Below are 27214 nucleotides of genomic sequence, written 5' to 3' on the forward strand. Positions count from 1 at the left end.
GCTGTCATTGTAGGCTGTTGCACTAAATATAGCGAGCGTTTACAAGACGGGGTTAATTGGACGGGATCGTCTCGCGAGTATCCCAAGCGCCCGCCCGCACGGTCCTCGGTGCATATGTGGATCCAGCACCACTCGCTATTCTTAACCTCGCGCTCACCAAAGTTTGTATGCCTGAAGCAGATAGATTGCGTACCCGCTGGACGAGCCCACAGTTGGAGGGGAAAAAAAGCATATACACGGAAATAACCACGATATACTGGCTTGTTTCCGCACCATGCAAGTATTCCCCGCACGCCGTTATTTGCCCTTCCGCAAGGGTTCTTATACTTACCTAAAGCCGTGCATCTAAATGCGTGTTTCTGAGGATATACTTGGACGAATCAGCATGATGGACCAAATGATTTTGTGACAATGCAGCTCACTGGTTCTAATATCCATAGTCGCAAGTAACGTAATCCTCGACTGTTGCGTGGTGCGTCTCACGGATACTGTGCAGGAGACAACCCAGCGTCTACACTTGAGACTTGCAATGCGTACAGCATTTGGGACGGTTGACGGATTCATCCATTCGTCTCAGTCACTGGACTGCCCGCCACCATCACAATGTCTCAGTTCCCCAGTGTCACTTTGTGCCCTTAATAATTGTTCAGATAATATGCGCGTGTATGGCACATGCAACCAAACTTGGCATTAACATCCTTGTTCATCGCGTAATCTTGATGAGATTGTTTAGCCTCCCAACACACTGTTGATATTCCACTTCTTCCACAACGCGGGACCGCGGCTCGACTTTTGAAAAGCAGATTCATCGCTTGCTAATGGCTCTGGAACACCCGAAACCTGAGCCTTGACCGTATACGCCACCACCCGCTATGTTAAACGACTATCCCCATAGGTCCCAAAGTAGTTAACAAGATATGTTACTAACACACATGGAAAAAGCAGTATACATGATAAGCGAAAGCCAAAGGGCTGACCGGAATGTGATGTTAACAACGCGACGCTTTCAGGTGTTGACAAGCACCCATCTCTTCTCCTTCTCGGTGGGGCCTACCCTTGCAGCGACTACGCTCAAGGTATTGCTGATAGCATCCTTGGGCAACTTTGGAAACGCCTTCTTCAGCGCCTCGATCATACCAATCTTGGTCAAATCTTTACCTTCAATCTCGGCCTTGAAAGCCGGCAGCTGCTCAGTGGGTACTTGTCGTTTGGCTTTCGCAGGCTTAGTCGGAGTAGCTGCAGCGGATTTCTGCGGACCATTCAGCGTGTTAAGCAAGCCGTTCATGGAGCGTTGAACCAGAGGCGCTCGAGGCGGGTTCATAGCGCTATTGACAGAGCCTTCTTTCTTCGTAGCATTGGCAGTAGTAGAAGCTGTCGCAGGGTCTGGAGCCCAGTATGCCGTGGAGAACGGGTCAATTGAGCTCATTTGCGGGTCCAACAGGAAACCCATCCTGAAATCCTTGAAGTCGGTACATATGGCATCGGAACCATCGTTCAACCTGGACACTCGGTCTGCGTCCTCCCAGCACAAGCCGGTGCTCACAGGAACCAAATCACCACTAATGAGTCGTCGTTTGAGTTGTGGGTCTTCCTCATCATCGAGGAAACCGTCCATGTCGTCTTCCGCCTCGTCTTCGTTATCGTCCTCTCCGTCGGAGTCCAGATCTTCTCCTTCCTCAGGCTCCTCCCACTCCGCCTCAGAGTCGTAATCATAGTCAGTGTCCTGCCGAACCCTGGCGAGAGGATTTCGTGCGAGCCGAGAAGCCTCCATATCGGTGTATGGCCTGGTATATGTACCGTAATACGGCGGGCGTACGTCCTTGCAAAAGTGAATGTACTTCATAGGAATGTCCTTGAGCAATTCCAACGGGCCTTTGTCTGCAGTCAGGTCAATGGGTTGATCTGATGAGCCATTTACACGCTCGATGACTTCCGCGATGGTCGCAGTCTTGCGGGTCCGCTGGTCTCGTCTTGGAAGAGAAGATACCAATGTCTCTCTTGTGATGGTCTCAGTACTAGTACTCTTCTGCGTGATAATGTTCTCTAGCCGTGTTCGGGCAGTCTCCAACCGTTCCGGGTCGTCTAGCAGGGGATTCGTGGACGCAAGGATTGTGTGCGGAGGAAGGTTGAATGGTAAGAAGTATCGCTCGTAGTCTGACTGTGCGTTCTTAACAATGGTCTTCTGTGGTGATGGAGGTGCCAAATTAGTATCGACTCCAGATGTGCTTGTTAAAGATACAGATGAAGCAGTGAGGTTCTGGGATGAAGCTACCACGGCCTGTCCTGGGCTGGTTCCCGCCTTTGGCTTCACGAAGAAAGCATTAAGCTTCATTTGAGACTATTAATGGATTAGCACTATTTAATCCGCGATTCAAACGTGACGTTTGACTTACCCGTGCCTTCTTTGCCTTTTCTTCTTCTATCCGTTGTTGTTCCTCTTCTTTAAGACGCTTCTTCTCATCCCGTTCTTCGTTCTTCTTGCGCTTCTCTTCATCCTTCTGCGCCTTTTGCTCTGCCTTCACCTTCTCATCTGCCTCTTTTTGCGCTTTCTTCTCTTCTCGTGCTTTAGCCTTCGCCTCCTTCTCTAGACGTTGAGCCTCCTTCTCTTGTGTGGTAAGCTTCCGTCTCTTGGCTGGTTGGGAGGTGGTTGGGGCCGAAGCATTGCTGTTGTCTGGGGCATTCGAATTCGGAGCACTGCTCTTGAGGGGTGACGGGGTTTGGACCGAAAGAACTGAAAGGGGCGAAGAGGCTTCTGAGTGAATCTGTTTAACTGGAGTTGAGATGGAAGGCTCAGTGTCATCGTTCTCGTGTGGACGTTTCTGGGGCACCGGCGCAACGGGCGTGGGGTCCTCCATATTGTACGTTGGCTGCCGAGAGTATAGCCTGTAGGATTTTGCGAATCTATCAAGAACTGAATGTTCGAGAGTTGGCGCTCAATTGGCGGAGTTGTGTCAAGGATGAATAAACGGAGTGGTTGCGGTAGTGGACGTTGATGCGGGAGGAGACGCGGAGTTGGAAAGCGCGACGCGCAGCGCGTGGAAGGCGCGTGCGGCCAGGGCTTTCGGGGGACTAGCGCGGGAAAGTGAGACTGGGGCCAACTATTCGAATGGCCATACTTTAGCGATTTCATGTTCTAATTTCCTCTTAGCGTTAGGGCGGAATGGATACGAACATCAATACCCTGAGCACCATTTCAACAGTAGACAATGCCCCAAATGATCAGGCAGCTATGTCATCATGGATTTGATGTGCAACCATGCGGAGTGGACCTGCCTTCTGTGGTTGTAGTCGCGCGTATCGTACTTGCCTTATGACGATACTCACATGCAAAACATGCGTTCTGTGAACGGCTTGCCCGTCCCAACACCACCATGCACTTCGCGTGCTTTGCCGAGTTCCAATAATTGGTAATCTTCGTTCTGCTGATCAAAGAGGAGTTTTCAACTTAGGAGGCCGTCCCCCGCCATTCCGCAGTCCCGCAATGAATACGAGCGATTTCGAGGACATGTTGTTTAGCGACTTTGACCTGCAAACCGCTCCTGATGATGCCTTGTCGGAGGACACTGATGATGAGCTACTGTTCACTACTTCCAGAGAAGAGACTTTGCTGTGGGGTATATCGAACAGTTCAGACTCGACACTTCCAACTGCCAGTACTACCCTGGATTCTCAGGAGGGACACCAGCACTATCAAACTAATCTCACCCAAAGACCGATACGCGACAGGTACATCAATCTCCGTAGCTGAACTGTCTATAGCTGATCTTTGTGTAGACGCTGGGTGATCGCTTGCATTGAAGCAATACTAGAGACGATTGTGAACGCTCTGCTAGAAGAGCACGAAGCGCTCACTATCACTCTGAAGTCGCGCGCAGCCCTATCTCGCAGACGGACTGCTGTTACATCGGATGGCAGCGCGATGATTCCGGAACCTAAAGAACGGAATATTAACTTTCCTGGAGCAAGTGCGCAAGAGGCATGGAATTTTAGTAGGTACACACATGCACGTATGATCAGAAAACACTGACACTTGCACAGCTGTACTGCTTCGCATCCTGGAACTTATCCATTCTGGCCTTGTCGTGGACACTGTTATGACGAAGAGGTACATCTCGTCTTTGTACACAGATGATACGATCTGACCCGATGCAGAGATATATATTACCGACATCCAGACCTCTTCATTAAGCAGTCAGTCGTTGATCGATATGTCGACGACTTGGCTTGTACCTTCGGCATCACCCGATCCCAATTGAATGTGGTACGCGAGGCTCTGTGGCATGAGCCGAAGCACAGCTAACACTCTATCTTAGACTGCTGCCGCAAAAGGCTTACTAGCTGGTAACTTCAGATTAATCCGACATGACGGTCATGTTGTGAACGGTATGAGCGAGGAGGTGAGACCATCTCGTCGAGTTGTGACACATCGCTGATGGTCTGGCAGGGTGTTATCGTTCCCAATTTGAGTGCGAACGACAGTTTAGATCTGACAGAAGTACATTGGGTTCTTATCATCGAGAAAGAGGTATCACTGATGCTGCAAACTATCTTTTATTATCGCTGACGCATACCTAGGCCACTTTCAGATCCTTGAAGAGCTCACCACAGTGGCAGACGATGGGTTCGAAAGGACTTGTATTGACTGTAAGCTTGATTGCTCTTTCTTGATATTTCCTTACCTAATATCCTTTACAGGCAAAGGGATATCCCGATATTGCCTCACGAAGATTGTTGAACCATATAGCGGAAGACGCCTCACACATCCCCATGTACGCTCTTGTGGATCTTGATCCTGACGGTATCGCCATCCTGTCGACGTACAAGTATGGCTCGTATCGCCTTGCTCATGAGGACGTCACACCCACTGATACGACTGCGCCGGGTTTGCCCAGAATCCGTTGGCTTGGTTTAAAGAGTCACCACATGAGCCGGACTCCGGTAGGCGAAGAGCACACAGACACCAGTGCAATCACTCAACCCCAAGGACTGATGCGACTAACAGCGCGCGACCGTACTAAAGCAGCACGAATGCTAGAGTGGAACTTATGCAGTGATGAAGGCCCCGAGCAAGGTTGGAGGCAGGAGCTGCAGAAAATGCTGATGCTCAACATCAAGGCTGAGATGCAGATATTGGACGAAGCGCTCGGTGGGCTGGTGTCCTGGTTGAGCCAGGAGCTTGGGCAGGCAAAGGAACTGGTGTGCGCACCGCTAGTGGACGAAGGAACAGACGACAGGATGCTGTTCTGAGACTTAGAATATCCGTGAGGAACATGGTGGCCTTCTCTACGCAGTACCCCCACGTGTCACCTTCTCTTTGTGATGAACAGGCGGACTACTGTCAGAAACAGTTCGGGCGGTCACAACCAATGTGACGCATGTTAGCCACAGCAAAACTCATGTGGGTCTTTGAAGTGCGCAATTGAGGACATGGCAATTGGAGTGCAACGCAGTTAACATGTCGGGGTGTGTGTACGATAGTGTGACGACGGCCCAATGACGGCGGCCGGGTCGGTGGTAGGCCAAAATGTTTAGCCAAGCGTAGCCCGCGTCGGCCGCCAACGCATCCCTCTCGATCACGGCAGCTCACCCAACAACTCAGACGGCGTCGCATAGCGGCAATGCATTGACCTGCAGCTACAGAAGGCAGAATCCACAATGTCCGGCATGTCTAATGACCCGCGCGTTCCCTTCCAGGCGCCATGGGTCCCGCCCAGCTCTGCCCCTCAGACCAGCCATGAGCAACATGGCTCAGGTACCGCCGAGTCGAACTCAATCCCACAGCCATTGACGCCTACAGCGACGGCCAGACAGTCGGTACCCTTGGGCGTCTTCTCGACCCTTTTGGGCAACAACACCACGTCTACACTTAGTGCTCAGCCTATACTGTCGAGCGAACCTGTCCTCGCCCACACGCAACCACTAGATGCACCAGAAGGCACCTCTGACCTGACAGCGAGCTCGGGCTCAGTGCCCAGTGCAACCACTACCCTGACCAACACAATCCCACCGACCCAGTCTGCTGCATTGCGCGCTCTGAACGCACCTGCCTTCCACTCGTCGCCCTCTAAGAGCAAGTCGGCAAAGTCCACTTCTAGTCGGACAACTGTCACTAGCCAGCCCGTCGTAGTACGCACATACTCGGCATCGCGGCACGCATCGCGCCCTGGTTCCGGCTTCAACACGCCACGCTCGTTTGCGATGAACGGTCAGAATCATGCTTCAGCCCTGTCGGCTGGTCTGGCAGGCAGGACCGAGCAACTACCCTCCGCTGACGAATTCTCCTTCTCGGCCATCCTTCGTGCCGTTGACCCTGAGATCAGAGATGCCATCGATGCCATAGCCGAGATCTGCGCCAGAAGCAGAATGAGTCTAGCTGACGAGTACGACTCTCATCTACCACCACAGGGAGAAATAACTGGTGGGGGTTCGGCATGGGCTACCAGCACAGGAGCCTTGGCGGGACGAGGTCGTCTAAATAGAATCAGTCAAGGGTGGACTGCTGCAGACAACACGCTTATGGCTGTGCCTGAAGCAAGCAGCTCCAGCGAAAGGTTGGCGCAAGATGGTAGGGCGGAGAGTAGTAAGAAACGTAGTCAGTCAGCATATGGCAGCCTGAAGAGTGTCATTAGTGGTGGTAGTGGGAAGAGAAAGGCCATAGATGGCGACACTTTCCGGGAGCAAGAGGCTGGCAGCTCGAAACAGCTTCAAACTCAAGACACAGGTCCGGCTTGGGCGGTTCAAGCCTCCACCTCTTCTTCACATCCAGCCATCACCGTTGCCGCACCTACAGCATCGAAGCACCTTTCCCTAGATACTTCATCGGCGATGCAGGACATCGTCAGGGATACCGATGGATCGTTGAGTGCTCGGTCCCAGACTGCTACACCCCGAAGAACTCCTTCACACCAACGTGGGGCGTCTATGCGTAGTCTCCCAGCGTCACGAACGCACTCTGGCGCCTTGGGCTCTATCAAATCTTGGCTGCCATGGCCCCGACCATCGCGTCTCGATCATAACAGCCGATCAGAATTAGCAAAAGCCGAAGATCGACTAAGGGATATGTTGATATCTTCTTCCCAAACCCTCGGGAAAGGTAAAGGAACAGTCCGCGTCATTTGAGAGCTGCATCAGTTTCGCGTTACCAAAGCATTGAATGTTTCCTTCTGGACCTAATTGTTGCATGTCGCGGATACCCAAGAATGAGTTGAAAGTGTAAGAAAAGTGGAGTGGTGGACGTTTGTGCCTTGCCTAGGACCGACAAAGCCAAAGACGATATGACAGATACGATTAACACTTATGATTATGACTAATGATGGTAAAAGAATAGTTCGACAGCAATAGTACGGATAACAATACAAGTCTGCTTGCACTTCCCCACCCGATCTTTGCTGAACTCTGATAAGCCGACCTAGGAGCTCTAAGATAACTAACCTCTTCGAGTAACGAGTGTGTATTAGAACGTGGGGTAGCTCCTTAGCTCCAATCCACATCCCCATCTTATTTGACATAATCAGGATCGCAAACACGATGACATGTCTACAAACTTACTCAAATTCTCAGTCTTTCCCACGTCAAAATGGACCCAATGACACCCAAAACGAGATCTGTACGAATCGACAGCTTGATGAACTCATCGCCGATTCCAACGGTCCATAAAACTCTCACCCTACCTGACCTCTGCGATGACGTCTTACTACTTATATGCAACCTCCTCAAACACCACCACCACCAAACCCCTTGGAAACATCTTTCACTCACAAACCGCCGTCTCTACCATCTCTTGACCCCTCAACTTTTCAACACTATACGCATCACCGCCCCACTCAAAGCACTTGACCCAAACACTTTTACACCTCATCTACACCATCACGTCCGAACACTGAAAATCGATATGTTCGGCAGTTTGTGGTGGTGGTGTTCGGGCGCCTACGTATCAAGCAGTGATGCAATCGATCTGTTTACTTTTGTGCGAAGCTTGCTGCGGTTAGAGAGATTGGAGGTGAGGATGATGAGCCGGAGTTTGGACATATTTTCGACTGCATTCACCGAATGTTCCTCGTCTCTGAGTCCTGAGTTGTTTGCGCTAAGAGGAGTGAAGACGTTGACTGTGAATAGCAGTGCTGCGTTTCTGGTAACTCATTGTCCCGACCTAGAGACCCTGGTGCTAAAAGGGAAGGGGGATGGGGAGGACTGTGCAATGGAAAAGTATACCGACTTGGAGAGTTTGTTCGAGACCATGCCGCCCCCAAGTTTGCAAAACGACCAAGACTCGCTTTTCAAGTGTGCAGAGGGACTGAGAAGTTTCGATGGAAGCGCTAGCTGGTCTCTTCCTGAACTCACCTTTCTCACCACCACTTTCCCGCGTCTCCATCATCTCGTGCTACGCAGTGAATCGTACTGTTACCGAGCTGACATCGCATCCATGATGCATGTACTGGGACCATGCTTGAGACAACTCAAGACGCTGCAGATCAGCAAGATCGAGTATCTAGACATGGGAAATCGGGGGCTTTGGAAACGAGCTGTTATGGAGTGTAAGACTGAAGAAGCAAGGCGTGCGTTGTGGGAAGATAACGAGAAAAGGAGAGTAGTGGCTGAGAATGAGGTTGCGCGGTTGGCCTTTGGTAGTCTTGGGGCATTAGAAGAGCTGTGGGTGGGTGAGCGAAGGGTTGCGAGGCGATCACAACAAATGAATGAAGGGGTTCGACAAAGCTGGATATGGGACCGCAAGGCGGATACAGTTGGAGATTATGCAGCTGTTGGGACAATGTGGGCGAAGTATCAGAAAGAAAGGGAAGATGTGATAGAAAGGAGCGAGCTGGGAATGTGAAGGAATAGAAGAGCCAAAGGTTTGTCTTGACAACGTCACAACACTGCGTTACAAAGTCTAGAGTAAAGAGATGCGAATGTTACAGGAACACGATGAAGTATTGATCTGTGGCAGGCAAACTCATGCACACATAGAGAGCTATCCACTCAAGAACAGATGATTCACTACACATAGTGTCTAAATAATAATAACATACGTCATATCGAAGGGGGAGTGCGAGCACGAATGGTCAGAAAAAATGCTACGCGCAACCCACATACCCAAGAAAAGTCATGCAGCCCAGCCCTCATATGAACCATGCACAATCTGACGCCAAATTTAATGCAACAGAACACATAGCTTTCCATCGTACAAGCCATCATCCACCAATTGCTCATGACACCGTATATGCGTACCACGCCAGGCTATTTGCCAACTCTACCTTCCGTAACCGTTACTTGAGCCACTGCCTGATGGCATGGGGGACGCTGAAGCTGGTTTCCAGATCTTTACTCGATGATCATCACCAGCGGAGGCGAATGTCGTGGGATCCTTGGGGTGCCAAGCTACGCTATTGACGCAGCCGGGATGTGCATCAAGAGCTTCAATAAGAAGGCCGTTGGAGCGCCATATGTATATCCGCGAATCTACAGACGTGCGTCAGTGATTGGATCATGGGACAAGACAGTATGCACACATACCTTCGCTGCCGCTAACTACAAAGTTCTCGTCAGCGCCACCAAATACTGATCGGATGATGAACTGCTTCTGGACATGGGCCTCGAAGCGTTGTATCACATCACCGGTGTCGATCTCCATAAGCTTAATCTGATCGGGGCTCATGCTGACTAGCATATGTCGCGAATCCTGGCTGATGGTGACGCTTGTCAATTTGGTATCATCGAGCTGAAACTCGGCGATCTTTTCGTAACTTGCGAAGTCGAACACAACGATAGAGCTTTCAGTTATGACGACTAATCGCTGTCCGTCGGCGGAAACTGCAAGGTCGTTGACACGGAGCTTTCCGTCATCGCAAAAGTTGTGTTTGAGTTGGCCATCGAGATCCCAGACTCCACAACCCATACTGTCATCCTGTGATCCGATGATGACCCGTGAGCCGGAAGGGTCCCAAGCTGCTGTAGTGCACGGGTAGGTAAAGTCACTGATGCATTGTATGCACATGCCAGTCTGTTGATGTTAGTGGAGGTCCGTGGATAGATTTGGTCATCTTACTTTGACGTCCCATATCCGTGCAGAGTTCTCTGGTTGTGAACAGCATGTTATAATCTTTGTGTCATCAGGACTCCAGGCAAGGTATGCGATGCCGGATTCCTGGTGTTCGTCGAGCTGATGTAGCACCTTGTAGGTGTTGGTTTCGTAGATGATGATTGTCTTGTCCTTGCTTGATGAGGCGAGTTTCGTGCCGTCATTTGAGTACTGCAGAAACCATACCTCATCCTTGTGGTGCCTCAAGTCAAGCACAGCCTTCGTTGGGAAATCATCTCTCTCGCAGTTATGGTCCAGGTAGAGAGAAGGTGACGCGGCCGTGTTGTGATAGAGACAGTTTGCAATCCAGCTATCCTTTACCTCGTCTAACAGAACAGATAAGCGGTGTTCAGGAATCATAATACTGGGTGATATTGATCCTTTTGCATGTTAGTAGGACTATCGAGATCTGTCATGTAGTGCTCACTTGAGAGATCAGAGAGTAGATGCATCCGCGAGTCGCCGCGAGCGCCGTCCCATTGAGCCTGGTTCCTGAGGTCCTCGGCAGACTGGCACATCATAAGTCTATGAGGTATTAGCTGTGTGCTATGTGGTCATGGGGATGAAGACTTACGCTGAAAGCGCATGTAACCTCCCTACATCTTGATGAAGCGGTGTCAGCTCTTGTCGAAGTACCGCAAGCGCTTTGCTTAGGTCTCTCCGCTCAAGTAACTCGAGATACTTTTGCTGCTTCAAACAGAACAGCATGACTTCGCGATTTGCGCCCTCGGCTAGGGTCAAGCCTGCAGAACGCTGCGAATTTGGGCGTGATCTTGATTTGCCCCATGGCTTTCCATAAGGCGGGTCCAGACCAACTCCTCCCCCAGAATCAAATGTACTTGACCCAAACAGTAGCTCCTCGGCTTCTTCCCAATCGCCGTTCAGCACCGAGGTTCGAAATGCCGCAACCGTCGGCCCTTCGAGCTGGAAGCCGCTCTCCTTGCACAATGCGCCCGCAGCACTGTGATAGCCCAAGTCGGTGAGGCTCTGTATCAGTATCCGCGTCACTTCTTCCCTGTCATGGCCAAAGAAAGTGGCAGGTACCGTTCCCCCGTTTGCTACCGGCCCTCCATTCGTGTACGAGCCATTGCTCTCGTTTCTGCTATGCGTACTTCCATTCGTACCCTTGGCCAGGGGAGACCTGGGCCCTGATGCCTGTGATGATCCGTTTGCAAAGTTGCGCGATGGTGATTGTGATGATTTGGAGTGGTCGTTATCCAGGCGCATCTTCCCGTCTTGTCTGCGCCTGCGCTTCGAAATGTGACGGGATAAGCTGCCTCTGGGTCCGCTTGTCAGAGGCTCTTCTTCGGCTTCGTCGCTACCAGAGAAGCTGTGCCTGCGCTTCCCGGCTGTAGTGTGTTCGGACGGGATAGTGGTGGCGTGGGCTTGGTACGAGGATCGAGTGGAGGGCGCGGCTTGGTTGGGAGGGGCAGAGATTATGGGGGAAGATGAAGCGGGGGAGTTCGGGGTGGATGGGCGGTCGGAGGCGATTGGGGAGGGAGAGTTTGGGGCGGTTTCGTCTGCCAGGACGAACGCTAGGTCTGGTTACCCGCAGATGACGCGGGTATGGGTTGGTGGCAGCGCTGTGCCTAACAGGGCGTTGTGTTTAGGATTAGGTAGTTGGCATAGGCAGTTCAGAGCGAAGAGACGGTGGTGTAGTGTGCGTGGAGTCGTTGTAGGCCCCGGAGAGCTAGTGAGGTTGCCGACGTGAGCTCGGAGGTTTGGAGCAGCTGGCGATGTCGCGAGCCGAGAGATGACGATGCCGCCGTCGGGGCCGTGGACCCTGGGTGACTACACAACTGCTGGAGCTGCGCTGACAAAGAAAGTGCTGATGTACGGCTGTGTGGAAGCTGCAGGAGCCTTTGGCCGTCGCCTTGGTGGTTGTCAGGTAGTTTATCGAGGTTCCGTAGCTGGGGACCTAGGCGCAACCGGATGCGTCAAGCTCATGTGCCAAGTGGCAGCCGCGATGTGTAATAGGTCACCCAACACGGTGTAAATCACTGGATCCCGTAGGTATTCAAGGCAGACACGTTCACAGTTGAGTTCGTTCACCAGAGCATGGTTACTAGCTCTTGTATGGTATTCAAATGCAGGCACGCGCACCAAGTTGACCGGGTGGAGCCGTTCTTGTCACAAGGGACCTAATCGCGCGATAAGAAAGCGAGCTAACACACACCAGACATGGCACTGCCCACGGATGCGCCAGAGTGCTCGCTATCCCTTTGATCGCGTCTACTATCGCGGCAAAAGCGCCATTTCTACGCCCCAACATGTCTGTTGACGAAGACAGCCAAGGACAACACGTCATGTGAAACAGGGTACGCGCTGTCATGCTGGCCGACATCCAGCATGGCCTGCACTCTGTCGCTTAATCAACTACAACCTTTGAATTCATCCAACATCCCTCGCCAGTTTCCAGGATAGCATATCTGTTCTTGCCCTTGTTATACTTGATGGTTCGTTACACTCCTGTATTCGCTCTTGATCTTGTCTACATCCTCATTGTCGCGTTCCCACCCGCCTCGTGTTCCTTGAACCAGTTCAGGAACTGGAACAGACTGGCTTTGGGCGTCCTTTCCAGACTCGTGTAGTTCACGTACTGCACTCCGAACCTAACCGACGTACCAAGCGCCCACTCGAAATTATCCAAAATCGACCACCCCCATGCTCCTGTCACGTTGACTCCGTCCTCATGTATCGACAGCAGGATGTTGTCTAGATATTGCTGGAAGTAATCTGCCCTCTTCAGATCCCAGAGCGCCGAGTTCAGGTTTGACCATTGCCCCTCAAAAGGCTCCGCGAAACCAAATTCGCTGACAACAATATCCGGAATCGAAGGGAAGAGAACCTGAGTGATATGCTTTAGATACCGACGGACGCCTGCAGGTGCCGAGTAGAACCAAGACATGGCTGGGTCAGCGGCAGGACCGATGGGGAAGCCGTTCGGGGCCACACTTGCTGAGCCAGCACAATCAGGGAAGGCCGGGTGTGAGCGGTTGCTTGTGCATGACTCCAGCCCTCCGTCGACCTCAAAAGCCAGGAAACTCGAGTAAGGGTCGATGGCGTAGAAGTCGCACGATCCTTTGATCATGTCCTTCTCCTCCTGTGTGAACTCTGGTAACAGGTCGCCAAGTGTGTCTTTAAGCGACTGTGGGTAGTCACCATCTGTCCATGGTCCGCCAAACCAGCCAATGCTAAAGTCAAAGTTTCGTTGGCGTGCAACCTCGTCTTCTGGCTTCGTGCTGTTGGCTTCATAATAGTTTCCACTGTTCTTAAAGGTAATGCGGCCCCGACCTTTGAACTCTTCATGGTACCACTTAGATACCTTCGCGTGCGCGAGCAGAGTGTGATGACCACACAGGAAGCGGGCTTCGTTGCCACCAGTGACGCCATTTGGTGCAGGGTAATACTCGCCTGCTGGGTAACCCGCATATTGCCAGTTACAGTACTGAGGCTCGTTGATCGTGAACCACTCATCGACGTAGGCGTCGTATCGTGTGATGACAAACTTGGCATAGTCTACATGTCGACGTATCAAGTCAGTGTATGCCTCACCTGCACATCGTAAAACAACACTTACTGAAGAAGTCATCGACAACGCGACGGTCGGTCCAAGCACCGTATTCGTTGAATATGGCGAGTGGGGTATCCCAATGGAACAATGTAACAGCGGGGTGAATGCCATTCTCATGCATAGTAGCAATCACGTCATCGTAGTGCGCAATGGCTTCTTCGTTGACTGGACCGTGGCCGAACGGGAAGAATCGCGGCCAAGAGAAACTCGGACTGAAGGCTTTAACTCCTAGACTTGCTAATCTAGCAAAGTCTTGTTTGTATAGATAGTAGTGCTGATCAACGACATCGCCAGTCGTATTGTCGGCCACAAAATTTGGGACTGGAAAAATCAGTATACGTCTCAAAATCACTTCTGACACCCAAGACTTACCTCTGTGTGCCAACAGATCCCAGATACTGGGTCCTTTGCCCTCATCCTTAGCCGCACCTTCAATCTGATATGCGGAGGAGCTGAACCCCCATTGGAAGTTCTCGGGAAGTTTCAAGCCCTGTGCTTCTGGGTATCCACTACCCACCAAAGCATGATAGTATTGGGGATCTGGCTGTGGGTATGCCGTTGGCTCCGGAGTTGGTGTAACGGTGGTGGTAATGGGGCCTGTCACAATTGGCCCTACCATATCCCAGAGACTTGCGAGGGCATTGGGCGAGAAATCGGTGCGGTTATAGGCAGTAGGTTGTGCAGAGGCGTTGAAACTTGCGGTTGTGTAGCCCGCAGGCAAAGCATAGGAAATAGTTGCTGTTCCATTGCTCTGAGCACCAACCGGTGTAGAGAGCATCAAAAGGCCAAATAAAGGCAGTAGTTGGTCCATTTTAGGGATTCGGACTGAAATGGCAAAATCGATGCTTCAATAGACAGTACGGACCAGAGGGTACTTAAGGTAAGTACCTCAACGAGGCCTATCCGTATCATACCGGATAGTTTCATAGACCTCCGCGCTGACATGGACTTCTCGGGCACCATTCTCTTGGGTAGACGGACATTACCCGGAAATTTGAGCTCGGCGTGCATGGAACCCCTCAAGCAAATGCTCGAAAAGATCCTCGTACGTCCGATGTAGTGGACTGCGGGAGCCAGCAAAGTCAATCGTTGGTCAATGGCGACGAGCTAAGGCACACTCCAAGCTTCATCGCGGTACAGACCGTTCGTAGGTAAGGATTCACTCGCAGCTTGCGGACGTCATCAATGGATAGGTCGACGGAAGAACCGGCGTGGATTCCGTGCCGAAAAAGGCATAGAGTGAAGATGGGGAGAGATGATTGGTGGAGGCAAAGCTTCTCGAAGCCATGGGCGGAGCTATTGCGGGGAATGGAGCGACCACCTTAACTGATTGCTTAGTCTCCAAGAAATATTGTGCGGAACTGCGTACCTAGACGGCAAGGTGAACGGTCACAAGGAAGGCGAAAGGCATCAGCGGACCGTCGACCGGAGCTTGGCCAGAGCATTGGTGAAGCAAACGACAAAGGAAGATGCGGATATAACAAGCGCGGATTAACGAGTGGTGAAGTCGATTATCAGCGACACAGATATCGAATATGTAAAAGATTGGTGTTGTAGTTCGTTGTATTTCGCCGCGACTGTCGCATCCTTCGCGTACAACATTCGGTATCGACCAAGTATTCTCGTTGAGACCATAGCTACATAGAGATACGCAGGCGAGATATCGTAAGGTTTGCTGGGTATAAAGTCTGCGCCTTACACAGGAAGGATGGGAAATAATGTATGAGGGTATTATCGTGGTAATCATGCTTAAGCCTTGCGCTGCTTCTTCGATGGCGGTTCCTGACCTGACTTGCGACCTTTGCCTACCAACGCGCGGATATCGACTGGTTCTTGGTCATCGTCTTCATCATCGTCACTGGCATCCATAACATCGAGATCCGACAAATCTTCATCGTCTTCGTCCTCGTCGAAGGTGCCCTCTGTGATTTGTTAGCGATATACAAGGTGCGGTCGGGTGCACGTCAACCTACTGTAGTACTTTATGGCGTTTTGCCACATATCTTCGGCGATGATAGTAGCAACCTCGTCACCGCCTGGGAAGACCTCGATCTCCTGAAAGTCCCGCATATTTTCCTCCTCATCATCATCCTCGTCATCGACCTTCTCACCGCGCCTGATCTTCTCAAATCTTTCCTTCTCCTCCTTGGCAGCCTGTGCAGACTCTTCGGCACTCACCCATCGGTAGCCTGATACGAAAGCGAAGAGGCCAAAGAAGCTAACTGAGGCATCTGTAGCTGTTTCAATCTTCTTTGCTAGATCCTGGTATTCGTCGGTCAGAACCTCCTTCTCAAAAGCGGCGCCCTTGGCAGTGTCTGTTGTTATCTTCTTTCTTGTCTCGCCAAGCTTGTATGCTGCGTCTGTTAGACCGGCGGTGAGGTCCTTGCCCTTCTTCCAGTTGATCTTGACAGGCTCGGAAACAAGACCCTGCCAGTCCTTTGTCTTCCTGAACCAAAACTTCTTCTCTAGTACTTTGTCTTCGAAGTATTCGTTGTCGGCGAAGCCGAACTTGAACGAGAAGCTGCGTGGGGAGCCATTGGGGTCGTTAAGCTCGAATCGCGACACCTCGAAGGTCTCGAGGCACTCGGCGAAAACCTTGGAATCGGTGGGTTGAATGAAGTTGTCAATCTCGGGAGGCGCTTGCTCGAAGACGAGCGACCAGAAATGCGGGACCTTCTTAATGAATTCGGCGCGCTTCTGGTAAAGAGGGCTTTGGAGAGCTTCAGCTTGGCGGACTACAGTCGTGTTAGCCACGCCTTATCTCTTGCTTGAGTGACCACGTAGGCGCACGCCATTGCAGAAACACGCTGCAAGGGCGCATACTTTGTCACATTGAAATTATGTGCGCGGTTGGTGTAGTAGTAGTAGTAGTAGTAGTAGTAGTAGTGGGACTCCGACTTACTGATTTCTTCCTCAACATCCTCAAACTCATGTTCAAGAGCTGCGAGCTCCTCGAAACGAGCAGAGATCTCTTCCGTCATTTTAGTGTCCATGTTATGTGAGCAGTGGCCGCCAGGTGAGCAGCAATCAGACATATCAGATCTGGGATTTGTGTTGAGTGAAGGAGAGTCCAGCTGTGAGCATTTCTCTCAAAATTTCTGGAATGCTGCAGGGATGCTCGCGCGTCACTGACCCCACTTAAAAATGCGGAAGAGTCCCGCCCCACGTGCACGTTCCTTCTATCTTCTCCACCTATCTGGTATCTGGCAGTCGATGATCTAAACCCGGAACACATCAAGTCCATGCTGGTAAAGACGGGAGACATTAATTCAAAGCCATGACAATATCCTCTCCGTAGCAGAAAGGCGTATATGATCGAGCCCCGAAAGGCTTCCGACTTGACTCTGGGAGTCATACCTACCTAGGTGATGACTGACTTTCACTTCGTTCCAGCTCTGCCTGTGCACCTTCGAACTCCAACGATAGGCAACACCCCACTACTCTCATACATTCAGTCGCATCGTTATCAGCGCGTCATTTCATTACTTTGCATAATAGTAACTAGGGCTACAAGACAAGAAATACGATTTTTGCTTCTTTCTGGTATTCGCCATCGTTCTCCATAGTACTTACTAGCTATGGGAGGTCTCGCATTCGCCAACGTCCCAACTGAGTCCGGAAGACCTGTTCAGACTCCCCGTCTACCAACAGCGTTGTACCAGACCCTCTCTGGGCATTATCAACGCCTTCTAGAGACGCTATTTGAACGCGTTGGTAAGTTATGCCTCTACGAAATGCACGCGGTACATACACTGACTTGGTGTCTCCACCTCTGCAGTTGTTCCACGCGATGCCCCAGCCAAACCAGACCATGGGGATATTGACTTCCTGGTAGAGGGCATTCGACCACCGAACACAAAGGACAGGATATGGTCTGTAATACAGGGTACCCTCCAAGCTGATCATCATCTTCTGCGTGGTGGATCGTCTTCCTACGCGGTACCACATCCCGAGTTACCAGATGCACATGTACAAGTTGATGTCGAACTCTCTGTTGGAGATGAAACCCCAGAAAGCGCCGAGCTCTTCGAATGGACACGCTTCATGAAAGGCGACTCTGATCTCTTGCAGATTGTTGGTGTCTCTCATCGTCCGCTGGGCCTTACCTGCAACGATCGGGGCTTGCACGTACGGATAGCAGAGATTGAGCCATACAACAAGAAGAAAGCCTTGCTGTTCCTGACACGAGATCCAGACAAGATGATCAAGTTCTACGGTATGGATGTCGCAAAATACTGGGATGGCTTCACAGATGAGAAGGATCTCTTCGATTGGGCCACCAGCGGTAGGGTTCTCCCGCGTACAAATTGCATGTGAGACATTTAATGACTTCGTACATCCAACTACAGGTAGGTTCTTTTCACATAGGGTCTTCGAAGATCGTATCGAGAAGCACAACGACCGCGCCCGCCAAGCCAAGCGACCCATGTATCAGCGCTTCGTTGAGGATTATATGCCTTTACATTCAGATAGAGGGGCTGCGAACGAGTGGGCCAGGCAGCAAGTACTACAGGAGGCTCTCATGGTGTTCGAAAAGAGGGAAGAGTACGAAGCCATGCTGTTAGAGCATAACCTCAAGACTACAGAAGAAGAGCTCTGGAAGGATATCAAAGTGGCGGTGCCCATACAAAACAACTCTCTGGCTGTCGTTTTGAAAGGCCTGAAGCGATGGGTCGTATTCGAAGATGACCAGCCGCGCATATCACCCAAGCCCAACCTCGATGAGCCTCTAGTTTGGGCAAAGTTTGTTACAGCTGACAACAAAAACGCTGTTCTGGAGTGGGTGAGACAGAATTGGGAACAAGTCAAGTGTGCAGAGAAGGCGCGCGCAAATGCCGCGAAGGAATCGGCCAAGAGGACATCGTGAAAACTAAGTCAGAGAGTAGAGATACGGGAGGGCTTTGGGGCTTTGGGGGCGTGCATATATTGTGCCTCGATCTGGCCTAGGTGCAGAGGTGAAAAGAACAACCTCTGATAGTAGGCTGCAGGTACTATTTCCAGTTGCGCTCACACGTGTCGCTGCACGCATCCGAAATTTCCTATTTTCGTGACGTAACTGCATGTTAAGCCGACACTTCCCATGCAGTGCGGGCCTTTCCAACGCGAGCATGATCTGACCTTGCTTCACGATGCAAATTTTCAGTTTTGTAGGGGTAATAGAATGGAGTTTTGAAGGGGTAATACAGTCGGTTTTGAAGGGGTAACAGAATGCCTAATTGTGGGTCGTCATGGTCGAGCCTGCTAGTTCGGCCCGATGAGGAAGGGAAAACGGATCACAACGATGGTCAAGATTTCTCCGATAGTCAGTGTCCATCGCTGTCACTGAGCTGCGCTACGCTACGCCACTCGCTATCTTGCCAAGACTACGTTCCAACATTGCTCTTATCTTTTTTGCTTTGTGTGGTACCGAATGGTGACGAAACTTCAAAGGCACTTGTACTGTCGAGCGAATCTCGATCGACAGAACCCAGCTACCACGACGTTACTTTTTCGCAGCGAGTAGCTTGTATCGCATCTACAGACAGCCCTGTATCCGGCCCTCGCTAGATCAAGATAGGCCCTACAACATCCTAGGCCCCATCGTGTTTGAACAAGATGGACGACCAATATCCAGAATTGCAACTGCCGGAATCACGAGTGCTGATCGTTATAACGGGTACACATCTATGGAGAAAACCTCATGTAATCATCAAGTGCTGACCTCAGTAGGCGGCACAATATGCATGCGAAAATCTCCAGACGGACTGGTACCTGCACGGGGCTTCCTCAAAGCTGGGCTTGCACCGAGGCCGGTTTTCAATGATGGATCTTACCCGGAACCTCTGGAGATTGTTACCGACGACAAAGGCACACGCAAAGCCGTGCAAAGTCTCAGGACTCCGGTTAGCACATATGAACGCCGCGTGCGGTACTGCGTACTTGAGTTTGAAAAGTTGCTCGATAGTAGCTCCATCGACTCCAATGGCTGGGATCAGATCGCGCGAACGGTCCAACGGAACTACCAACTCTTCGATGGCTTTGTTATATTGCATGGCACAGACTCGCTAGCCTATACATCATCGGCTTTGAGTTTCATGTTCCATAACCTGGGGAAGCCTGTCATTTTGACAGGATCACAAGCGCCAATGATGAACTTGCAAACCGATGCGCAAGATAACCTCTTGAATTCTCTGATCATCGCCGGGCACTTTATGATACCTGAAGTATGTCTTTTCTTCAACTTCAAACTATTCCGAGGAAATCGCGCCACCAAAGTATCCGCAGAAGAGTTTGATGCGTTTGGTAGCCCAAACTTACCACCACTGGCAACTGTATCCTCTACAAAGACCAATGTCCTGTGGCATCGCGTTCATAGATCCGTCGATCTCAGGCCCTTTACCATTCAGACGAGTCTGGATACAGCACATGTAGCCTGTCTACGCGTGTTCCCAGGCATTACACCAGCGATGGTGGATGCAGTTCTGCGTTTGGAAGGCCTCAAAGGGCTAGTACTCGAGACTTTTGGAGCCGGAAATACCCCAGGCGGACCAGATAGCGCAATGACTAAATGCTTAGCAGACGCAGTGAAAAGGGGGATTGTGATTGTAAATGTCACACAGTGTTTAAGTGGCAGTGTCAGCGCCCTATACGCACCAGGGGCATTCCTTGGTCGTGCTGGAGTCGTCTTTGGCCAAGATCTAACCTCAGAGGCAGCGCTCACCAAATTAGCCTACCTTCTTGCACTACCGGATGCTACACCCGAGGAAGTTGCGAAGCGCATGTCTGTCTCGCTACGTGGCGAGCTTACTGAGACGACACGAACCCATTTTGAGCACCCATCAAGGAGCGGTGTTCTTACCCCTGAGCTCTCAAGTCTTACAGCACTCGGCTATGCTGTTCAAAAAGGCGATCTGCAAGCGACGAAAGACATTATTCGAGGAGAGCCTCGATGGCTACTCAACGACGCCGATTATCAAATGAACAGTCCTGTAGTAAGTGCCTTTCCGTCCAGTCAGCACCCACATACCTATCTTTGTTCTTCTTTCTACTTTCCAGGAACCGCACATGTTGCGATGCCTCCGTTGTTCCTGTATCATGTAAGAGCCGGTATCGGAATCGGACGCACAATGTCTAGAGCATGGCTAGCAGCAGTCCGAGACAGGCAACGCATACATCATTATCAAGATAAAGATGCGAGAGGCCGTCGGCATCAGAGGAACAGAGCCAAACAGCTCTCAGCCGTGTACCAGTGGTGCGACGAGACGCAGTCGCTTATCTTTCAGCCCATCACTGCACTGCATTCGGTTCTGGAGTGACTTTATTCCGTCCGCGCGAGATTGCGTTCCTTGCTGACGTGCCCATGTAGCATCTTGCGGCAACAAGCCCGAATGTTGAGATTCTGCGAGACTTTCTAGCCCAAGGCGCCTCCGTGCATCTTCGAAACCGATCAGGAAATACCCCGCTCTTCTTGGCCGCAGCCGCTGGCTTACCAGATCACGTACAGACATTAATCGACGCAGGAGCCCATCTTCACAGCGATGAAGTCAGTGCCGCAAAGCTGCATGCATCAGAGGGCGACGGCAACGCTGAAGTTTGGGCACGTGTGATTGGATAAGCGCGCAGCACGTTGAGTACTGCTGGGAGCACGGGTAATGGTGGCTGCTCGTTGGCTGCAGCCTAGCGACCGGAGTGTCTATCAGATGGGTGCGTGGCGCCTCGAAATGTCGCCATATATGGCACGTCAGTCCCCAGAGTCTGGTGACGCACCGGGATCAGCCCGACGTACGCTGCTTGCTGCGGCGTTGAGAGGCGTGAATCATTGGAGTTACGCGACAATATCCCGGCTGCTATCAATGAGCACAACCCACTCGGAACGTTGCCGCCAACATGAGCAGATGATGTTTGACACCTGTTGTACTGTAACGCCGGTCTGGCCAGGGTCGACGTGGACATGAAGATATACACAAATGATGCTGCTGGAGAGGCCAACTATTGGTGTGGGGAAGTTGTCCAAGTGCGTGTCCCCATATAGATTGAGGATGTACATAGACCAGGGCCTCCCGCTAGGGGGATGGAGACCTCGGGAGCTTGTTTCAGTTAGTAAAAGAAATCTCTGTGCCAAGAACTGACACCGTGATGGCCCTTACATTCGGAGTAACTCGATGATAGCACGTTCTCTACAGGTGACGGTGGGTGGCTCCGAGCAGAGCATCGTGGATAGGACAACTGTTTCTGGCGGCTCCATACACCCGTTACTCGCGGTTCCTGAGCTTAGTGTATCCCCCGCATTGACTCGCAGACACTGCCCCTCTTCGATTTCTTTGCGTTACGAGCAGATTCTACTGTGGAGACCTCGTCTATGAGTTAGCCTACCAAGCTCGTTGCAGTCTGAAGATAGTGCACGTTGCTCGCTTGTGTATGCATAGTACTGCGTGTCGAAAAAACGAAACGCGACTTTGAACGATAGCTCCACAATTGCCCAGTATGGCAACTCTAGGAGCCTCGAGTGATGAAGTGGACCATTACGGGCATATTGCGCTGACCGACTGTGGTAAGTACTAGGCGTGGTCAGGTGTTCGCGATGTCAAGCGGAGCCTATTCGCCCTTGTGGGTGGACTATTAGGTAAGGCTTTTCCCAGCAACGCAAATGACGAGCCCAAACTTGGCTGTAATGTCATACAAAAAACGGCTCGGTTTTGGGCTTCTCCTGTTTCTCCGGCCGGCGTCCTCGACAGTAGCACTGCTCTTTAAGCATTGCGTGTGTCTACGTCAAAGGTAAATGAATCGGACCGCAACCTCAACCTCAGAACACGACAACTAGCTTCGCGCGCAACCCTGTCTAAGTCGCCTCACGTGCCTCCCATCGATCGCACTACCAAAGGCTTGACCACCTTTGTGTGTTGCAAGCACGTTATCGTCTGCCCGCCGAACCGGCATCGCTGACGCCGCCGAACCGAAACCAACCCAAGGTTACGACTACCCTTACACCAAATCCTTATCTCGCCCTCGTCCGCCATTGAGCTGCCGCCTGCTTCCTGGAGCCCCAGGTGACAACCCCCCGGTATCCTCGCGCCTTGGCTCTGTTTGCGTTTTATATACCCACGACTATCCTTCCGAAAGTCGCAACCACTACAGGACCCCGAGAAAATTCTCTAGACTACTCTTTTTGTCTTGCCCAACATTCAAATTCAACGACACACGAATGCAAAGGACCGTTGTTACCATTAACAGCAATGGCCGCCAATCGGCGAGCTTCATTCGCGTGGCCGCCGCACTAGGATGGCAAGTTCGAGCGCAAATGCGAGACCTGAACGGAATAGTTGCACGGGAGCTGTCTGAATTGGAAAATGTCACTGTGTACATTGGCGCGCTGGAGGACAAGAAATTTCTCGACGATCTATTCAAGAGCGCGCAATGTGCGTTCATAAATACCACACACTGGGGAGACGAGGTTGCTATTGGTCGATCGCTTGCCGATGCCGCAAAGAAAGCCGGAATTCAACACTACATCTATTCGAGCATGCCAGACCACTCTGTGTTCGGCAACAACTGGAGAGCGCTTCCGCTATGGGCACCCAAATTCACAGTCGAACAATACATCCGCCAAATTGGTCTGCCTGCGACTTTCGTTTACTGCGGTATTTACCACAATAATTTTACCGGCCTCGATTTCCCGCTCTTCCGCATGGAGCATCAGTACGATGGGAGTTTCGTTTGGCAAGCTCCTTTTCACCCTGATCAGCCATTACCCTGGCTCGACTCGGAACACGATATAGGGCCAGCTGTATACCAACTATTTAAGGAAGGTCCACGAAAGTGGAATGGCAAGCGGTAAGCGTATTCTGCGTCTGCATATCCTGGTCCACATCATGCGGACAGTCTCCACAGTGGTTTAATCTGGTGGCGTCGCATCACCGGTTGTCAACCGTCGAATTTTCTGTCATTTTCTCATTTGCTGCTATAACGTGGCTGCGTTGTAGAGAAGCTGAAGTGCAAGAGTAATTTTCGATCATGTACTGACTAGTTTAGGATCCCCCTTGCGTTTGCATCCATGACCCCGAGAGAAGTCTGCAAAGCTTTTAGCACTGGTCTCCGGAGACCAGTCCGCTACAAGCGGGGCCCCATAATGATCAACGTGCCCACACCCACAGGTTATCGGGAGCACCTTTCCGCGCTGGAATACACGCTGGGAGAGAAAGGCGCGCCATACTTTGGACCTGATCTTGAGCCAGACGTTCCCAAGGTCTCTCTTGAGCTGTGGGAAGGAAACCGCTCCATGGAGGAGTACGCCCAGGAGGTGTTCCCGGTGGAAGAGGCTGCCAACGGTCTTACATGGATGGAAGAGGTAGAGACGCCTAGGAGAGAGATCGAGATCGACTTTGAACAGATCAACTGCTGACGGCTGGCTTCATCTTCCAGGGCGAGATCTTTCAGCATTCCAACGTTGTCCTAGGTTTAAGCGAGCAACTCAACCAGGCGCGACTTTAATTCCTTCGGTTCGACATGTCACCTTAGTTCCATCGGCGTCGGACGGTAGCATCTCAACGGCGTCTGGCCTTACCTTTCCTTTGGAGTATCGGGGTAGAAAAGCGGTGAATTGCATGGCTATGGGGTGCCTGAGACGGAAGTCCCGGATTCTCTCCGCGGGCCTGTCTGGTTATCTTTGTCCACTCGTGGTTTTGTTGCCTAACCTCGCGCAAGCATGGTGTTTGGGCTGCCTTTTTTTGTTTAGCATGGGCGGATGCGCTGCAGTATACCAGGACTGGCGGTGATCTGCATTTCCAAAAGTTATTTTCTTTTTAATCCACTCCACTAGGGAGACGTGCACATGACTGTTTGATAGAAGCGATACGGAAGTGCAAGCGACGTTCACACCGGTTGTGGTCAGTGCACTGCGCAACGGTGGTCTGGCATACATTTTAGTTTGAAAAGATACATGGACACATACGATGACGAGATAAAAATGCAAGATATCAGTGAAACATGTGGTTGTGATGGGAAAGCGAATCAATGCAAGCTGTGCGGAATGGATGAATGCTGACATAAGCGACATCGAATTTCCTGAAGCTGAACTTCGTGTCGACTACTCCACCTCCGCCCGCCAATGTCAGCCGCCATACCCTGCACGCGGGCTGCAGCCCAGCGTGTCGCCTTCAGAGCCATACGATGTAAACGATTCGCGAGCACTGATGCAGTTGCTGTCGATGCAACGCCCACGACACCCATATTACCCGCCAAGCGTGAACAGCGATTATCAACACGGAAGCCAGACCTGAGTCAACAGTTGCACAGGGCCTTGTACCCAGCGTTATATGGAGAAGATGGCCAATTCAAGGATGGAGAATTGGTGACCATCAAGCGTCGGAAACAGAAAAAGCCTATCGATTCCAAGTGGCAGCCAGTAATGAAGGAGAAGAGCGTGGACCGGGGATTGAGTACGACCGCCCTTTTCGTCGCCAGTCACGTCAATGCATGCATTACAAGATTGGATTGTATCTATCAATAAAAGTGCTAATTCCACCCTATAGGCCATCAATTCGGCGTCCCCGTCCTCAGACCGACAGCCTCCAACATCAAAAAGACTTGTCCAGATCCCATCTCCGCGGTAAACGCCTCGCAAATAAGCTTGCTCGATCCCACAGGCGCACGAACCCGCCTCTTCGCAAAGGACAACCCAGAATGCGCGCGAGTCGGCGACATTCTACTTGTACGCCAACGCACCGGCGATCCCTTTGCTGGTGTATGCATCAACATCCGACGCCGTGGTACCGACACCGCTATCCTCCTACGTGGCCAACTCACTCGCGTGGGTGTAGAGATGTGGTACAAGGTCTACAGCCCATTGGTAGAGGGTATCGAGGTTGTGCAGCGTGCTGCTAAGAGGGCGAGACGCGCCAGGTTGACGTACATGAGGACTGTCAAGCACGACAGAGGGAGTGTTGAGAATGTCGTCAGGATGTATCTCAGGCAGAAGGCTGCGCTGGGTACGGCAGAAGGACAGAAAAAGAAGGGTGCTGGCGCTGCAGCCGCCATGATGGGTGGCAAGAAGAAGGGCAGAGGCAAGAAGAGGTAGAGTCACGAGCGTGTATCACAACAAAGCAGCTCGGGTACCAGGGTACCATGATGAGCATACTGTACATATATGTACAATACCACGAGCAATAACTGACGACCTGTTACTTGGTGTATGATGTGCGGAGAAACAAGTGAGTTACATTATGAAGAACTCGGATATCTCAAAACGAGTGGTATCGCAAGAATCAAAGCTAAGCTCAAGCTCAACGCCTATTATCCTGTCTGCATTGATGCGCATGCCTAACACATTCTACCGACAGCCCTGACCCCAGGCCCCATTACCTCATATTCCAACCTTCACTTCAACCCTCAACTCTTCTGTTCATAGCCTAATGAACCGTCCCGTATCCCTGCTGCTGCTCCTGAACATAGCCCTGTTGTGCAGGTACACCCCCATATCCTGCCTCGACTCCGGCAGGTGCGGGCGCAACAGGCACCGTCTTATGACCACCATTTTGCACTTTTTGGCTGTAGATACCCGGCGCAGGACGCGCTTCGTAGATGCCAGCGCGTATCTCGTCGCGTCGCTTAATGTATACGTATTCAACGTAGAAGGCGTGGATGTGGCCGGGAAAGTAGCCGAGAATTGTGAGGAGCAGGTTGATGAAGAAATCGGCACCGCATCCCGCTACGAGGAAGACTCCGACAGGTGGAACTGTAGATTTGTTAACAAAGGTTTCGCGCAGGAAACAGACAGGGGAGGGCCTTACTGAAGATAGTGATCAGAATCAAGAGGAGTGTCTTAATCATCTTCGTAATTTCTTTCTTTCTCGCGCCTTGATGTACTCGGTGATGCGTTCGTGATATTCCAAAGTTGACGGCTGTTTGCGCTCTGAGTCGTACAACGGAGTGTGTGTGAAAGAATAAAAGCAACCGTATCCTTTGAATGACTATCGTTCCCTGGGGCACTCACGCGCTTATAAACAATCGTATGGCAACCACGCCCATGCGTAAACCTTACTGAGCGCATGTTCAAACGTCATGATCCTAGTCGTAATGTGGCTGATTGGCCAGCCACAGTGTGGCGCACAGACGTGGCGGTGGAGGCCGCGTAAGTTTGACGGTGTTTCATACGAACACGCCAGGATACGACTGGCCCCACGGGTGTTTAGAATTGCCTTGAGGCCTTCTTGAGGGGGCTTGACGGGGCCCGATGTGTATGGCAACGGTCGTTGGTTGGTGCTTTGGGTTAGGATACGACTGGCGACTGGGTGGGTCAAGAAGCTTGCACCTCTTTCACATCCACTCGCCCCTCAGCTTCGAATCCTTATTCTTGTCCAAGAAGAGGAATCCTATCTCACGTGTGTAGCTTATCATCCCCTCGTGGCTGTCATACCTTTCTTGCCGCAGTCAGGATAACCTAGACACGCCTTCTGCACTGCCCTTACTTCTCTCTTCCAGCACATGTTCATAGCTGAAGGTGATCTCCTCCACAATTGAGACTACAGAGATAACCAGTCTTTGGGACGCCTAGCTTATCCCAACATACGCCGAAGCCCCAGGGTATGCCT

The 27214-nt window shown here is 51.4% G+C and overlaps 11 protein-coding genes across 11 annotated transcripts; 6 read left to right on the forward strand and 5 right to left on the reverse strand.

Annotated features, from left to right (window-relative positions):
* Window positions 1-1006: 1006 nt before the first annotated feature.
* AA0111_g5715 (hypothetical protein) lies at window positions 1007-2855 on the reverse strand (the record flags this gene model as incomplete). Its single annotated transcript, XM_028651858.1, has 2 exons — window positions 1007-2338; window positions 2394-2855. The coding sequence occupies 2 exons, from the start codon at window positions 2853-2855 to the stop codon at window positions 1007-1009; spliced, it is 1794 nt and encodes a 597-aa protein (XP_028506724.1).
* A 626-nt stretch (window positions 2856-3481) lies between these two features.
* AA0111_g5716 (hypothetical protein) lies at window positions 3482-5247 on the forward strand (the record flags this gene model as incomplete). The annotated part of the gene is made up of 8 exons (XM_028651859.1): window positions 3482-3726; window positions 3775-3989; window positions 4039-4105; window positions 4153-4261; window positions 4314-4397; window positions 4445-4525; window positions 4576-4644; window positions 4696-5247. 8 exons carry the CDS (start codon window positions 3482-3484, stop codon window positions 5245-5247), a joined length of 1422 nt encoding a protein of 473 aa, XP_028506727.1.
* A 408-nt stretch (window positions 5248-5655) lies between these two features.
* On the forward strand, window positions 5656-7119 carry AA0111_g5717 (hypothetical protein; the record flags this gene model as incomplete). The annotated part of the gene is made up of 1 exon (XM_028651860.1): window positions 5656-7119. One exon carries the CDS (start codon window positions 5656-5658, stop codon window positions 7117-7119), a length of 1464 nt encoding a protein of 487 aa, XP_028506726.1.
* Window positions 7120-9247: 2128 nt separating this feature from the next.
* On the reverse strand, window positions 9248-11302 carry AA0111_g5718 (hypothetical protein; the record flags this gene model as incomplete). Its single annotated transcript, XM_028651861.1, has 5 exons — window positions 9248-9456; window positions 9511-9997; window positions 10043-10455; window positions 10503-10600; window positions 10650-11302. 5 exons carry the CDS (start codon window positions 11300-11302, stop codon window positions 9248-9250), a joined length of 1860 nt encoding a protein of 619 aa, XP_028506719.1.
* Window positions 11303-12566: 1264 nt separating this feature from the next.
* Window positions 12567-14460, reverse strand: AA0111_g5719 (hypothetical protein; the record flags this gene model as incomplete). The annotated part of the gene is made up of 3 exons (XM_028651862.1): window positions 12567-13594; window positions 13656-13970; window positions 14022-14460. 3 exons carry the CDS (start codon window positions 14458-14460, stop codon window positions 12567-12569), a joined length of 1782 nt encoding a protein of 593 aa, XP_028506718.1.
* A 938-nt stretch (window positions 14461-15398) lies between these two features.
* On the reverse strand, window positions 15399-16630 carry AA0111_g5720 (hypothetical protein; the record flags this gene model as incomplete). Its single annotated transcript, XM_028651864.1, has 3 exons — window positions 15399-15571; window positions 15623-16384; window positions 16552-16630. The coding sequence occupies 3 exons, from the start codon at window positions 16628-16630 to the stop codon at window positions 15399-15401; spliced, it is 1014 nt and encodes a 337-aa protein (XP_028506923.1).
* A 597-nt stretch (window positions 16631-17227) lies between these two features.
* Window positions 17228-18516, forward strand: AA0111_g5721 (hypothetical protein; the record flags this gene model as incomplete). Its single annotated transcript, XM_028651865.1, has 3 exons — window positions 17228-17363; window positions 17428-17934; window positions 17999-18516. 3 exons carry the CDS (start codon window positions 17228-17230, stop codon window positions 18514-18516), a joined length of 1161 nt encoding a protein of 386 aa, XP_028506924.1.
* A 728-nt stretch (window positions 18517-19244) lies between these two features.
* Window positions 19245-21243, forward strand: AA0111_g5722 (hypothetical protein; the record flags this gene model as incomplete). Its single annotated transcript, XM_028651866.1, has 3 exons — window positions 19245-19305; window positions 19359-20620; window positions 20995-21243. The coding sequence occupies 3 exons, from the start codon at window positions 19245-19247 to the stop codon at window positions 21241-21243; spliced, it is 1572 nt and encodes a 523-aa protein (XP_028506925.1).
* Window positions 21244-22830: 1587 nt separating this feature from the next.
* On the forward strand, window positions 22831-24027 carry AA0111_g5723 (Nitrogen metabolite repression protein; the record flags this gene model as incomplete). The annotated part of the gene is made up of 2 exons (XM_028651867.1): window positions 22831-23459; window positions 23658-24027. The coding sequence occupies 2 exons, from the start codon at window positions 22831-22833 to the stop codon at window positions 24025-24027; spliced, it is 999 nt and encodes a 332-aa protein (XP_028506926.1).
* Window positions 24028-24732: 705 nt separating this feature from the next.
* Window positions 24733-25701, forward strand: AA0111_g5724 (hypothetical protein; the record flags this gene model as incomplete). Its single annotated transcript, XM_028651868.1, has 2 exons — window positions 24733-25063; window positions 25157-25701. The coding sequence occupies 2 exons, from the start codon at window positions 24733-24735 to the stop codon at window positions 25699-25701; spliced, it is 876 nt and encodes a 291-aa protein (XP_028506927.1).
* Window positions 25702-26032: 331 nt separating this feature from the next.
* AA0111_g5725 (hypothetical protein) lies at window positions 26033-26453 on the reverse strand (the record flags this gene model as incomplete). The annotated part of the gene is made up of 2 exons (XM_028651869.1): window positions 26033-26358; window positions 26414-26453. The coding sequence occupies 2 exons, from the start codon at window positions 26451-26453 to the stop codon at window positions 26033-26035; spliced, it is 366 nt and encodes a 121-aa protein (XP_028506928.1).
* Between the last annotated feature and the right edge of the window lie 761 nt (window positions 26454-27214).

The sequence above is a fragment of the Alternaria arborescens genome (assembly GCF_004154835.1).
Source record: "Alternaria arborescens strain FERA 675 chromosome Unknown contig_11, whole genome shotgun sequence".
NCBI classification, from domain to species: Eukaryota; Fungi; Ascomycota; class Dothideomycetes; order Pleosporales; family Pleosporaceae; genus Alternaria; species Alternaria arborescens.